A 14,457-nucleotide genomic window follows, 5' to 3' on the forward strand; every position below is an offset into this window, starting at 1 on the left:
TCATTGTGAGAAATAAAAAAACGCTGTAGAAACGAGAATAAAAATTCCAAAATATAAAATTTGACATCACAAATATGCATGTATTTCTGCGTGGAATCGACATGTCTTCTTGCCAAATTTGGTGAGAATACATCAACAGGATGTAAGGTAGTGGTGAAAAAAAAAGCTAAAACTCCCATAAGAACTTCGAAACGCTGTACGCAAAAATTGAAAATTTTTATGTATCCTTGTGTGGAATGGACCTAATAAACGTCTATACCAAATTTGGCCAAGATCCATCGACAACCTGCGAAGAACTCACATGGACATACGACATACAGTACTGTTATGTTTATATATCCTTCACCGCACCTACAGACTTTGGTTTGTTTGTTTGCTGAATTACGCGCAAAGCTACACGAGGACTATTTTCAGAGGCCGTCCCTAATTTGTCAGTCTAGGGCTCTAGAGAGAAGTCAGCTATTCATCACCACCCGCGGCCAACTCTTGGAGTACTTTTATACCAACGAATAGTGGGATTGACAGTCACAATTGGTTTATTGTCTTCAAATCTTTACATGTTCCACAGTAATTCATGTAGGCTTAATCCCTAAATAATTTCCAATTTTCTCCACCAGGTGCAGATTTTTTACAAAACTTCATATATACTTTTACATAGGTGAATCATTATCAGTGAAATCGGGTCACATTTTGTTATGGTTAAAATGTCGACAACAATTGGTTGTATATTTCTATAGACCAATCATTATGGTAAACGAAATAATAAATTTGTCTAAGTAAGTTTTTCTTCCCGATTTGTAAAAAAATAAAATAAAATATTTACGCGATAGGAAAAAATGAATATGTTTTCATAATCTTTGTTTGTTTTTGGAATTTCGCACAAAGCTACTCGAGGGCTATCTGTGCTAGCCGCCCCTAATTTAGTACTGTAAGACTAGAGGGAAGGCAGCTAGTCATCACCACCCACCGCCAACTCTTGGGCTACTCTTTCACCAACGAAAAGTGGGATTGACCGTCACGTTATGACGCCCCCACGGCTGGGAGGGCGAGCATGTTTGCCGCGCGACTCGGGCGCGAACCCGCGACCCTCAGATTACGCCTTAACGCGCTAGGCCATGCCAGGCCTCAAAATCTTTGTAGCTGAATTATGTAAGATTCCTGACCTAGACTGGAAGACAACTGGTGGTGATAAACTGAACTATTGTCGTGACCTGTGTAATAGGTAAATGTCCTCGCCGTGACAGTATCATTCTCTTTACATTGAAGCTCTCCACCAACTCACTCGTGTACAATAGAGCATTAAGTATTAATGGCTTGGCCAAAATCTTGGCTACTGTGTAGGTTTTGGAGTAAATGCACAAAAGATGGCAGCAAATGTTCAGACTATCGCCTCATCTCGGGTTTCGAATCCAAGATCACAGAACAAGATTTAATCTGCCTGTGTCAGATTTTAATTTCACGCAATGCTACAGGAGATTTATCTGCGCTAGCCGTCCCTAATTTAGCAGTGTAAGACTAGAGGGAAGGCAGCTAGTCATCACCACCCACCGCCAACTCTTGGGCTACTTCGAACCTGCGGCCCCAGATTACGTTTCGAATGCCTTAACCACCTGGCCATGCCGGGCCTGATGTTTCATTACGTAGATTAACTGTAGAAACTATGACATTGTCATATGCACGTCATTAACCTTTACGTATATATGAAGGTGTTGTATAAGTCTGAGGCTTATTCCATCTATATTTATTGTATTCCACCTATTGGTGCAATAACGAGAAGTTAAAAAGAAATTCATGGTTGCTGCTTGTTTGATTGAGACTGTGGATATGAACAGAGGTCGAGCCAACCAATTAACATTTAGTAATAAGGCACTTAGATACAGAAAGGATGTGGAGAATTTTAATGCGTTTCTTCTATCCTACAAACTCTTTAGTGTTAATTATACCAAACATGATAGCTTGTAAAATTACTATCAAAGATACCAGGTAAAGATGGGCTTAAAACATAATGTTATAAATTAGGTCTTGGGCCTTTCCTTCCCCTTTTTGAGCTGGAGTAGATGACCTATGATCCACTGGAGAGGAGCCCTCCTTACGTGCGTTGTTTGACATCGTCTTGGTCTGTTTTTATGAACTCCTTTTCTCGAAATTAAGGAGGTAAAACGTAGATGGCTACCAAGCTCGAAAACTGTTCGTTCGACTATTTATCTGTTTAAATTCTAGCTTCATCGGTAGGAGGCGTTAATCTAACTGATTTCCTAGTTTAGCCATTTCCTCTCAATTAACTTGTAAAACTAAACAAGCAGACCGATAAGTATGCTTTATATAATCATAGGTCCCTAATTTAGCAGTGGAAGACTGCAGGGAAGGCAGATAGTTATCACCACCCACCGTCAACTCATTGGACCCTCTTTCAACAATGTCACATTATAATGCCCCCCTGTTTCATCACGGCTGAAACAGCAAGCACATCTGGTGGCACAGGTATTCCAACCCTCAATCCTCAGGAATCCTTGCGATTAGTTCAGTTCTTGATTCCTTCAATATGTGATAATAACAGAGTTTTAGCGAGGTGCTCACGTGGAGTACCAAGCACGTAAAAACAGAATTTTATGCTCGTGAATAACTTCGTGTACAAACAAGCGATATATGAAGAGAGTGAGACCAGAACGTAGACTTTGGTACAAAAAAATTAGATAACAAATAAAACCCAGGAGATATAAGCATGTATAGAAACAAAACAACAACAGGTTTTAATTTCATCAAGCCACGAATAGCGTACATTTTTAAATAATTTATATAATAAATATTAACTTTTGCTTTGTATTACTGATGAACTGCCACCATCTTGCTTATCAATCCAGTGATAATATATGGGTACATCTATACAGGTTAGTAACAGCAGGAGTCTCCATGCATGTAAATGTAATAAAATGTAAGTAGAAATTTCTCTATGTCTGCGTAAGTCCCGTTTAATGTCCACGAAAGTGACTCAAACTTCCGACAAAAGAGAAGGTTCTAGAAGTTCTCAGATTACCGGAGTTTCAAAGAGCAGAGTAATCAGGAGGATCCAGGCAGATGTCACGCCACTTTGTACTATCTCAAATCTCGTTTCTACTTTATTAAGTGTACTGGGGTGTAAAGTTCGGAGTTAATGAAGTAAAGTTGACGGCGCATGTTCAGGCTATCACCTCATCTCGGGTTTCGAAGCTAAGATCTCAGCACAAGAGCCGAGCGGTGCTTCATTACGCTCCTTCCAGAAGCTCATTACCTTCTATAGAAAACGACAAACTGGTAAAGGAGCTCGGGCCCCCTCGTGCTGAATTATCCCAGTAAAGATCGCTTCCCTGTCTATCACTGAAGTAAACGGAACGGTCGATAACGCAGGCGTCAGGGTATACACGTTCGTCCATCTCGGTACCTCACACAACGAACGGAATCTCGACCGCACGAGCCACGAGAAAACCGTCACCGGATGCGGCAATGGTATGGAAATCCCAGATTTCATTCGGGAACTCCTTAGGTTAGTTAGGTAGCATTTTGAAGACCGCGTCATTTATTCCAGTTAGAAACTTCGAGAAGTTTCGTTTCGAAACTTATCAAGTCTATGATAATTCGGTTTCATGCAAACGTTTTGAAAAAAGACTAAATTTTGTTTTTTTTTACATCACTGAAAACAGTCTATACATCCGAATTGATAGATTCTATGTCCTGACTAATAGGATAATTGATTTTTAGTAACAGTAATTATTCTTCACTGACTTAGAAATTCAGAAATAACGTGTTTGCAAGACACGAAGGAAAGCACTTTGTCGTTTCACACCAAGACACGAAGGAAAGCACTTTGTCGTTTCACACCAAGACACGAAGGAAAGCACTTAGTCGTTTCACACCACTTCTCTTACGATTAGCGGGCAGCGTTTTCTTTATGTGGTAGTTCTTCGTCAACTTACCTGTATACAACATGCTGCAAATAGTGCGTCTGTAGAACATTCAGTGTTAATGGGTCTGTCAAAAGCTTGGTTGTTGTGGAACTTTGTAAAAGTCCTCGTCGTGACAGCAACTTGGACGGCTTCTGGGCCGACAAGCGGTAAGTCAGCTTCAATACATCAGGTAGAATTCTAGTGAATACGGATGCACTAGTAGACCACTGAATCCATTAATCTCTTGGACTTCAAACTGTTTTTACACTGGAGCGACACACGCATTTTTGTTCTGGTTTGTTTATTGAACAGAAAGTGAGTAGAATGAATGACTTTTGTAAAACACAATATTTTACCTTCTGGTCTTCCTTCTTTTCCCAGTATTCACAATTGTTCATTCAATCAAGTTCACTATACTTTTGACTTCAAAATCTTAGTATAACTAAATAACGGAAATAACCTGTTGAGATTTTTTTAACATGTTTAATTTCGCGCAAAGCTACTCGAGGGCTGTCTGCGCCAGCCGTCCGTAATTTTGAAGCGATAGACTAGAAGGAAGGCAGCTAATCATTTCCACCTCATTGTCTATCAGAGAAGGTCATGAATATAACTCTTATAACCGATCCATGGTCACAGAGGGCGGTTTATTTAAATATTAAAGAGTCGCAAACCACCTAAAATAATATCATAGCAATTTGAGTGAGAGACAAATGATTTTTTTTCTGTTTCTTCGAATTGCATTAATAATACAATTGAACTGATATACACTCCCACTTTATGTAATAAATCATGCTTTTCTTACAGTGTTCTAAAGTTTTGCTTGTTTTTGTAAGTTTTATTTGTCTCCAGTAATATATGATATGCCAATATTTTCATATCTCTTTTTCAGGTGTTTTTATATATGAAAGAAAAAGTTGTTTGGTTTTATATGAGACGTTCCCTAACGTGTGTGACTTTTATATCTTTTGTTTCAGTTCCATAATTTTGTCATAAAGAATACATTTTTCATGATGTTAATACTGTATACACAATTTCGAGTTGTTATAAATTTATTCTTTTGTTTGAAGGTTAAACTTTGGATCGCTAACCAGAACCTGGTAATAATCAAATAACTCAGTCTTCTAGCTATAAATATAAGACAGGGTTATGTATCTTCAAAATACTCTGTTTGTTTTGTTGGGTTTTTTAAATTTCGCACAAAGCTATACGAGGAGTACCTGCGCTAACCGTCCCTAATTTAGCAGTGTAAGGCTAGAGGGAAGGCACCACCCACCGCCAACTCTTAGGCTACTCTTTTACCAACGAATAGTGGGATTGACCGTCACATTACAACGCCCCCAAGGCAGAAAGGGTGAGCATGTTTGATGCGACGAAGATTCGAACCCGCGACCCTCAGATTACGAGTCGAACGCTTTAACCCACCTGGCCATGCCGGGCCTTAAAAGACTCTAAGTCAGTTATTACTTACTGAATAAACTTCACATTCAACACTTTATCAATAAAACTCGCCTAGTAATCAAAATTTCATTGTAGGTTTCATTTCCAAAGCAATGTTTAAAACTGATTTCGTTCTGAGCAAACCTCACAAATTTTACACTGACAACTGGTTGTTCCTTTTTTGTCTTTAATCTTAAACTACGCCATGTTGGAGCATCTAAAAAAGTTGTATTTGTATTTACTTTCTAATTAGAATATCTGAAGGAAATTGATATTATTTTCATATTCACGACAACAAATAAATTTTGTGTGACGCAATCACAGCAGAACAATTTTATATGGTGGTAATTCAGTTAGTTCAAGACGCTAAAAATTAATTATGTTATTTCGACATTTGTATAACTTTACAGCAGTCTAATAATTAAGTAATTTCAGTTTTTATATGTTAGGGATGCTATTATTTCATGCCTGATAAAATTTCTCCGGCTTAATAGACTTTTAATAAGACAAGATGAAGATAGTCAAAAATAGGTAACTGGAAATAATAATTAGTTGAGTAAAATATTAACCTGGAAACAAAAACAATAAAAAGTGAACCAGTGGTCATTACGAACAATTTTACGTCAGTATATACTCGTGTAATTGGCACGACATAATATTTCCATAAAGCTATTTCTAGTTTTTGCTTTAAGGCACGTACCAGTTATTTGTTTTTGAATTTCGCGCAAAGCTACACGAGGGCTATCTGCTCTAACCGTCCTTAATTTAGCAGTATAAGACTAGAGGAAGGCAGCTAGTCATCACCACCCACCGCCAACTTTTAGGCTACTCTTTTACCAACGAAAGGCTGAAAGGGCGAGCATGTTTAGTGTGACGGAGATTCGAACCTTCGACCATCAAATTATGAATTTTGTTCCCTAACCATCTGTCTATGCCAGGCCCTAATAATGGCGACACATACTTCTGATTTTGCCCATCTGTGATATAAAAATTTTCATCAGATCGTTTTTTTTTTTAACTTTATCGACTGTACTACTCACCAGTTCAGCAGCAGGGTGTGTTATAGTATGGGAGTTCGTCACAGTTAGTGACAATATTCTTTGATAAAGATAGCCCAAAAATTGACGATTGGATTGTGGACTATCGTAGATAGCTCTCAAGCAGCTTTGTGCAAAATTCAACTGGGAAAGCAAATAAATCAATGAAAAATTCATTACTGTGTCCCCGTAAGACAAAGTCCTAAACATGCCGCATTTTTAGAATTGAAATGGATGTTAGCAATGGACAAAACTTAGTTACTTTTTCACTTGCAAGGCTTAAGAATATACATGTTTCTTTGAACTATTAATCTTTGTTTCACAGAATATCGATTCCACATTTAATCTCTTTATTCGTTTCGGAATGATCGAGATATTAGCCAAATATAGCATGAACAAGAGTATATAAAAACTACTGTGTTATCATTAGATTGTTTAATGTAGCATGGCCCATTTGGCATATAACAAGAAGTCTATGAAGTAATATCGGGTTTACGATGTACTAATGTTTTGGGTACTTGGTATATATACACACTAAAAGTCTGTCAGTAAAAAGAAACAACCACACTGTCAGTTTACTTCTAAAATTTAGTTTCACTGAAATTAATGATATTTTAAATCTACTTGAGTTTGGACGTGTATCCTAAATGTAATCACACCAATTTAAAGCTGGTAATGTTGAGACAAGTTTCTTGAAATAATTATATTAGTTTAAGTCTAGCAGAAATGAGCTTTACCTTAAAAACAAGCCAGTTTTAGCTAGGTTTTACTTAAACTTAATCAGACCTGCTTTAATGTAATAATACTGAGTATTGCTATAAATGTAGGCTTACCAGTAGAGAAATGTCTTCTCTCAAATACATGGGCGATATACTGTATTAACTAAGCTTCAATGTTCTTCTCCTATCTAACAACTAAATGCGACTCCTTCACACTTTTAGCCAATCACCTTGAAGTTTAGAGGACATGTACCACTGTCCAATATACATATCTATTTTTTTTTGTACAAAAGCCTACGTTCCAATTTTAGAAGGTCAAAGGATAAACATTATAAAAATATATAATTTAACCAGCTATTTTTCAAACAATCCAAATAAGCCTCAGCAAAACGACACTTTGCGAGTGACCACACAGACTGAGATAGTTAGATTCGTGCCTGATTTGCGATACTACAGAATTGAAATATCAAAACATTTTGCTTGTTTTTGTTTGTTTGTTTTTGAATTTCGCACAAAGCTACTCGAGGGCTATCTGCGCTAGCCGTCCCTAATTTAGCAGTATAAGACTAGAGGGAAGGAGCTAGTCATCACCACCCACCGCCAACTCTTGGGCTACTCTTTTAAAAACGAATAGTGGGATTGACCGTCACATTGTAACGCCCCCACGGCTAAAAGGGCGAGCATGTTTGGTGCGACCGGTATGCGAACCCGCGACCCTCGGATTACGAGTCGCACGCATTAACGCGCTTGGCCATGCCGGGCCTAAACAATTTGCAATGTATGTAATAGGAAGCTCTGAAGTTATTTTCTGCATAAGTAAACGTTACTACAAGTTGCTGTTAAATTTAGAAGTTAATTCAATGTTGCTATATATATCAAATTTATGACATTTGTCAACAAGATTAATGCACACAGTTTTCTTTCGTAACACAAATGTATTTTAATACACAAACAAAAATGCAGTTTATAATAGCCGTTATTATAAATGGTTATTACCAACAGTAATTTATAAACAAGTGTTACAAACTTACAAACAATAGTGAGTCTTCTATCTGGTTTGGAAATGAATAATTTATGGAGAGAATTAGCGCTTTGTTGACACACAGGTACAATTCACTTGACGGGAAGTTAGTTAGCCCTATTCTTGGCTGGCCTCACGCAGTTTACAAGCTAACTTTCCACCGAGGAAGATATCTAATGTCCTTGTAGAAATATACATGTCCGAGGTCAATTCTCTGAAGTTAAACAGTTTATAATGTTTGAATTCTATAAATGTTCTTGGTCAAATATCTTTAGGTTTCCGATTAATTAACGTTTACCAGAGTTATGGTTTCCGAGATATATAGTATCCCAACTGTAGCAAATTAACAACATATACTCTCTCCGCGTTGCAATAGTTACCTTTCATAATACTGAGAGAAGGTTTACCAGAAATTTCAGCTAAGACAACAATACTGGTATTCTTTGATAGACTGTTTAGTAGAGTGTAGAGGACGACGTTTCAAAAGACGGAACCGTCCATTCCACAAAGTTTCATTAATAATACTGGTACTTTACACAAACACATCGTACAATGTTGATTCTTACGCTCGAGAATCTTCTATAAATTTAGAGAATAGGCTGGACTTTCGCAATACACATTTAACAGTACACGTTTATTGAATTTCTAAAGGCCCGGCATAGCCAAGCGTGTTAAGGCGTTCGACTTGTACACCGAAGGTCGCGGGTTCGAATCCCGGTCGCACCAAACATGCTCGCCCTCCCAGCCGTGGGGGGCATTATAAAGTGATGGTCAATCCCACTATTCGTTGATAAAAGAGTAGCCCAAGAGTTGGCGGTGGGTGGTGATGACTAGCTGCATTCCCCCTAGTCTCACACTGCTAAATTAGGGACGGCTAGCACAGACAGCCCTCGAGTAGCTTTGCGCGAAATTCAAAAAACAAACAAGCATTTCTATATATAAACTTAGTTAAAACCAACGTCGATATTAAAATAAATATATAATAGTAAATCCCTTACTGCAAACAAAATTATTGTTTAATGGTTAGCTGGTTTCATTTCATAAGACAGTGGGTTTACATATTGTCACGTAAATATACACATATTAATAGGTGCAGAGATGTAAAAAACAAATCAGTAGAAACCCTCAAGGACATTAAAAAATTCTCTACTAATCACAAATCAAGACTAGTTTTAATTATTGTCAACAAATTAAAATTACTTTGAGAAAGTAATATTTTTACATACCTTTGCTCAAACCGTCTTCACGAACTTTGTGAACCGATTTTATTTTAGTTCTCGAGAATGGAGATCTCTGGTTACAAAACAAACGACAATGAAAAGTGTTATCAAGTTTACACCTATATTAATACTTTACCACCTTTAAAATATACTTTGTGAAACCAAGCTCTGAACACTGTAGGCAAAGTTTTGCTTCACTTCTTGTCAGATCAAATATATGACATTTTTGCCGATTAACTTCGTCTTAGTAAGCTGGAACTGGTACGATATGTACAACGCACCAGCATTCAAAATTTGTTTCTGATATTTTTGTAAACTTTTATTATTTACTTAGAAAAGGGTTAATTGTTTGCATCTGTCAAATCAGAACTTTAGTCTTTTCTAAGGTATTCATGATTAAATGAAATTCAACCTAAGCACTAGAGCTAAGCTCGCGTTTATTGAACTTCGCGGTGATTTGAAACAAAGAAAAGAATCAGCAGAAACCAGATCATTCTCTCTTCACATTTTAAAACAATGGAAACATATTATCACTTGTGCATTGTCATCTTCTCCACGTGTATTCTAACTGAATCACTGTTTAGGTTTGGTTTGTTTCGAATTTTGTGCAAAGCTACGAGGTCTATTTGCGCTAGCCGTCCCTAATTTAGCAGTGTAAGACTAGATGGAAGGCAGCTAGTCATTACCACCCACCACCAACTCTTGAGCTACTCTTTTACTAAGGAATAGTAAGATTGATCAACACATTATAACGCCCACACGGCTGAAAGGGCGAGCATGTTTGGTGTGACGATGATTCGAATCCACGACCCTCAAATTATGAGTCGATCACTGTTTAGCGAAACGTTTTAATTGTGCTTTAAGAGTATTGCTAAAGATAGTCTAATGTTTCACATTACATCTAGGATTTGTTTGTTTGAATTTTGCACAAAGCTACTCGAGGGCTATCTGTGCTAGCCGTCCCTAATTTAGCAGTGTAAGACTAGAGGGAAGGCAGCTAGTCATCACGACTCACCGCCAACTCTTGGGCTACTCTTTTACAAACGAAAAGTGGGATTGACCGTCACATTATAACACTCCCACGACTGAAAGGGTGAGCATGTTTGGCGCGACGGGGATGCGAACCCGCGACCCTCAGATTACGAGCCGCACGCCTTAACACGCTTGGCTATGCCGGGCCTACATCTAGGATTTAAAACAGAACTTCACCCGTTTAGACCAATTAATCGCTTGCAAACGTAGTTGTTAATGTAAGAACATTTTATACCTTCTCGGCTAGAGCTAACAAATAATCAAAGTTGAAATTATCAATAGGATAATGCCTGTGGAACTTATGTAACGAACTGAGATTGGTTTAGTGTCTTGGCCTTACAGTGGAAACGAATTAATTCGTGATAACGAGAAACCCACTTGAAGTAAAAAAATGTATTTTCAAGACGACTGGTATAGATATTAACACTTTAAATAAAATAAAGTAAAGAAGAAAGTCTTGACCTTCATAGGTCATCTTCAGGTTAACAAAAAGAGGAACGAATTAGGAGAAGACGTATGCCAAATTATAAGTTATTACAACACGTCTTAAGAGGACAGGTAGGGCCAGTATTTCTGTGAAGGCTATATTCATCCAAATTAAGAACAATTCTGACTCAACTCACAAAAGCTACTATCTAAGTGACAAACGAACGTGGATATTTAGAAACCACATATCATTGATATATCAACAGTAGAAATGTCTAAAAGAGAACAAAACATTGTTGTGTTTCTTACACTTTCTTAGAAAAATAACAATAGTTTAGGCAAAAATTTAAATTCTCGAGGTACTATCTTTGTTTATCCACTAAGTAAGATACAATACACTCTCTGTCCAACAACAGTTTCTATGATATAAAACTTACTTTAAATATATACCTGAAGTCAACGACTTTTAGTTAGCCTGTTTAAATGCATTGTGGTTGTGTTGTTTCATTTTTGTTGTAAACGAAAAAAGAATGTGAGTCTTTGAGACACTGGTTTAATCTCCCTACGTCAAAAAACATATAAATATTAGTGATTATCTAACGAAAAATATAATTTTTTAATATAAATATATTAATTACCTCAGCAGACCAAAAGGCCTGGCATGGCCAACAGTGTTAAGGCGTGCGATTCGTAATCTGAGGGTCGCGGGTTCGCATCCCCGTCGCGCCAAACATGCTCGCCCTTTCAGCCTTGGGGACATTATAATGTTACGGTCAATCCCACTATATACTATTCGTTGGTAAAAGAGTAGCCCAAGAGTTGGCGGTGGGTGTTGATGACTAGCTGCTTTCCCTCTAGTCTTACACTCCCAAATTAGGGACGGCTAGCACAGATAGCCCTCGAGTAGCTTTGTGCGAAATTCAAAAAACAAACAAACAAAACAAGCAGACAACAATGGCGATATTTATCTATGTTTGTAAAATTTGAATCTACTTATTAAACTTTCATTATAATGATGTCTTAGAATTTTTAAGGCCTTATTACAAAATGACGAGAGTTTTATCTGATATAACATTAAGTTCTTACAGACAGTAATTAGAAAGTTGGTAGAATGAGAAAATACAATTTTTTGAAAGTTAAGTGTTTGTTATACATGAGGAAAACATCTTGTGCTGTTCCTTCGAGATACGTCTTGGTTTATAATTAAGCGTTTAATTAAGAGTTCTGTGAAAAGAGAGAAATGGACTTAAAGTCCCAGAAGGAAAAAAATATGAATAATTCCTTCATAGAACAATTATTTTCGGAAAACTTAAATTAAATTAGAACTAATTCCTTATCCAACAGAACGTAAAATTGCAAATAGCAGTAGTGAAAAAGAAATTGAAAACAGATTTTAATTATTAATATGTAAAAGTATAAACGTATATATATATTTCTTGGTTATTTAACTAAACGTGATTAAAACTGCGGTTATTGAAAAATATTTGAATTTGTTACTAGCGTAAGACAGACCACGAAAGAGGAAATCAAGTTATTTAATTACTTTGTGAAACAGACAAAGGTTGGTTTAATTTAGCAATAATTTCACTGGTGATAATCTACATGTTGGTTTAATTTGTAGATAATTCAACTCCGGACAATCTTCTACGTGTCAACTTCTGCACGAGTTAAATCAAAACTAATTTTATTTTTCTAAAAAAAAAATCTACCAAATAGTTTCTCATCCATATTTTACTTTATGTGTGAAAGATTTGACAGAAAGTATAATGTTTAGTATTATAATTCCTAACTAGTTTTGAAACGCATTATTCCATCAAACACACATAATTTTGGTTATGTTGATGTAAATATACATATAGCCAACTAATAATTTCATATACAGCTCTGTATCTAATGTAAATAACAGTACCAACAACTTTCAAGTGAGCAAATCAGTTGATGTTCTCAGTGTATCAATTACACTATTTACTTTGCAAGTGATGTTTCAATATTCAAATGACGGCAACTGCTGGGAAACCTTTTTAAAACAGGATACTTTAGATTTCCGTTTCAAATGTTAACTTTAAAGGTCGTGCCTCGTTAATCTGATCAGATATCTCTCTTTAGGTACATCCGACAACACGTAGGTTAAGCTATACCTAGTAGAATGGTCGGCAAGTTCACTTGAAGACAAAAGGCGGAAGACTTTCGAAACGTCGTCCTCTGCACTTGTGTCTCCACAACAGGTACTTGCCGTCCATTCTAAAAAGTTTCATCATGAATACTCTGCCTAAACAATCTGTCAAAGTGTACCTGGTAAAACCAATAGAACTGGAGATCGATCAACAAGCTAGTTCTTAAGAACTAAATACATGAGCATGTCGTAAAGACTCCAATAGCAGTTGATCATTTACGAATGACAAATATCTAATCAATGACATCCACTCTTCAAATGTAGCTAAAATAGCCCAAAGGCCTTTTATCAAGCATTTGTCGTCTTTAACAACTTGTGAGGCTCTATAACCACTGATCAGTAATGTAGAATAGAACAAGTCATAAGGTAACTATATGTCGATATATAGAACATTTGACTCGTCAAAAGGATATTAAAGTATTAAATCTAATTAGGTGTGAGATCTACGAAACGCCATCTTTACTCAGTGTAAAACAGAAAGTTTGAGACATGACTTCCGAGTAATGTCTTTATTTCTTGTAAAGCAGAAACGTTTCTATATGGACTCTGACCAATATATTTCCTCCATATAAGTAAAATACTTTGGTATATGGCTTCCGAAATATCTTTACTCCATTTAAAAAATAAAGTTTGATATATGGCTTCCGACTAACGTCTAAGTTTTCTTCCGTTTCTTGAGAGTTCAATTCAAAATTCGTAATTGAACATTTATTTATAAAGTTATTCAGGTTGTTATGACCTTAAAAATGCATTTATATTTTACATCCGGAGCAAAGCTCTTAACATTATATTCATTAGGCTCGGCATGGCCAGGTTGTTAAGGCGCTTGACTCGTAATCCGAGGGTCGCGGGTTTGAGTCCCCATCATACCAAACATGCTCATTCTTTCAGCCGTGGGGGCGTTGTAATGTGACGGTCAATACCACTATTCTTTGATAAAAGAGTAGCCCAACAGTTGGCGGTGGATGATGATGACTAGCTGCCTTCCCTCTAGTCTTACACTGTTAAATTAGGGATGGCTAGCGCAGATAGCCCTTGTGTAGCTTTATGCGAAATTAAAAAAACACACCAAAAAACATTATATGTCACCGACATTAATTGACCAGACGGAAGAAAGTCACATAGCTTCATTTTACAACCCACCTTTCACACTAAGGAATTGACTTTCATTATTATAACGCATTCACAGCTGGTATGTATAAGGCTGACAATCAATAGTTTCGAGAGAATTCTAACCCGACTCGCTAGTTTCAAAATCCAAAATTCTACCACAAGGGAAGCTTTAGTCCAATTTATACTTAAACGTAGCTGGAAAATAAAGTATTTCCATATTCTGTATTGGCAAGAAGATGTCGATAGATTTTTAATCATTAAAAAACAACTTAATTACACATCACTAACTTGAAGTTTATTCGGATTTGAAGACATCAGTTTAAAACACTTTTAATCGATCATTTCAAATTGTTTTAATC

General features: G+C 36.7%; 1 protein-coding gene across 8 annotated transcripts in view; it reads left to right on the top strand.

Annotated features, from left to right (window-relative positions):
- Positions 1-3,335: 3,335 nt before the first annotated feature.
- LOC143246574 (cell adhesion molecule Dscam1-like) overlaps positions 3,336-14,457 on the top strand; it is a 114,079-nt gene continuing 102,957 nt past the window's right edge. For 5 of the 8 annotated variants that reach the window (XR_013026045.1, XR_013026046.1, XM_076493517.1 and 2 more), the window contains exon 1: positions 3,436-4,087. Coding sequence is in view for 5 of the 8 variants with exons in the window: in XM_076493517.1 (XP_076349632.1) it covers positions 4,000-4,087 (88 nt within the window). In the remaining 3 variants the exon portion in view is untranslated. Of the gene's footprint in view, positions 4,088-14,457 lie in introns of all 8 variants that reach the window. The other 3 variants (XM_076493519.1, XM_076493518.1, XM_076493516.1) reach the window with 3 other exon arrangements.

The sequence above is a fragment of the Tachypleus tridentatus genome, chromosome 3 (assembly GCF_004210375.1).
Source record: "Tachypleus tridentatus isolate NWPU-2018 chromosome 3, ASM421037v1, whole genome shotgun sequence".
Classification (NCBI taxonomy): domain Eukaryota; kingdom Metazoa; phylum Arthropoda; class Merostomata; order Xiphosura; family Limulidae; genus Tachypleus; species Tachypleus tridentatus.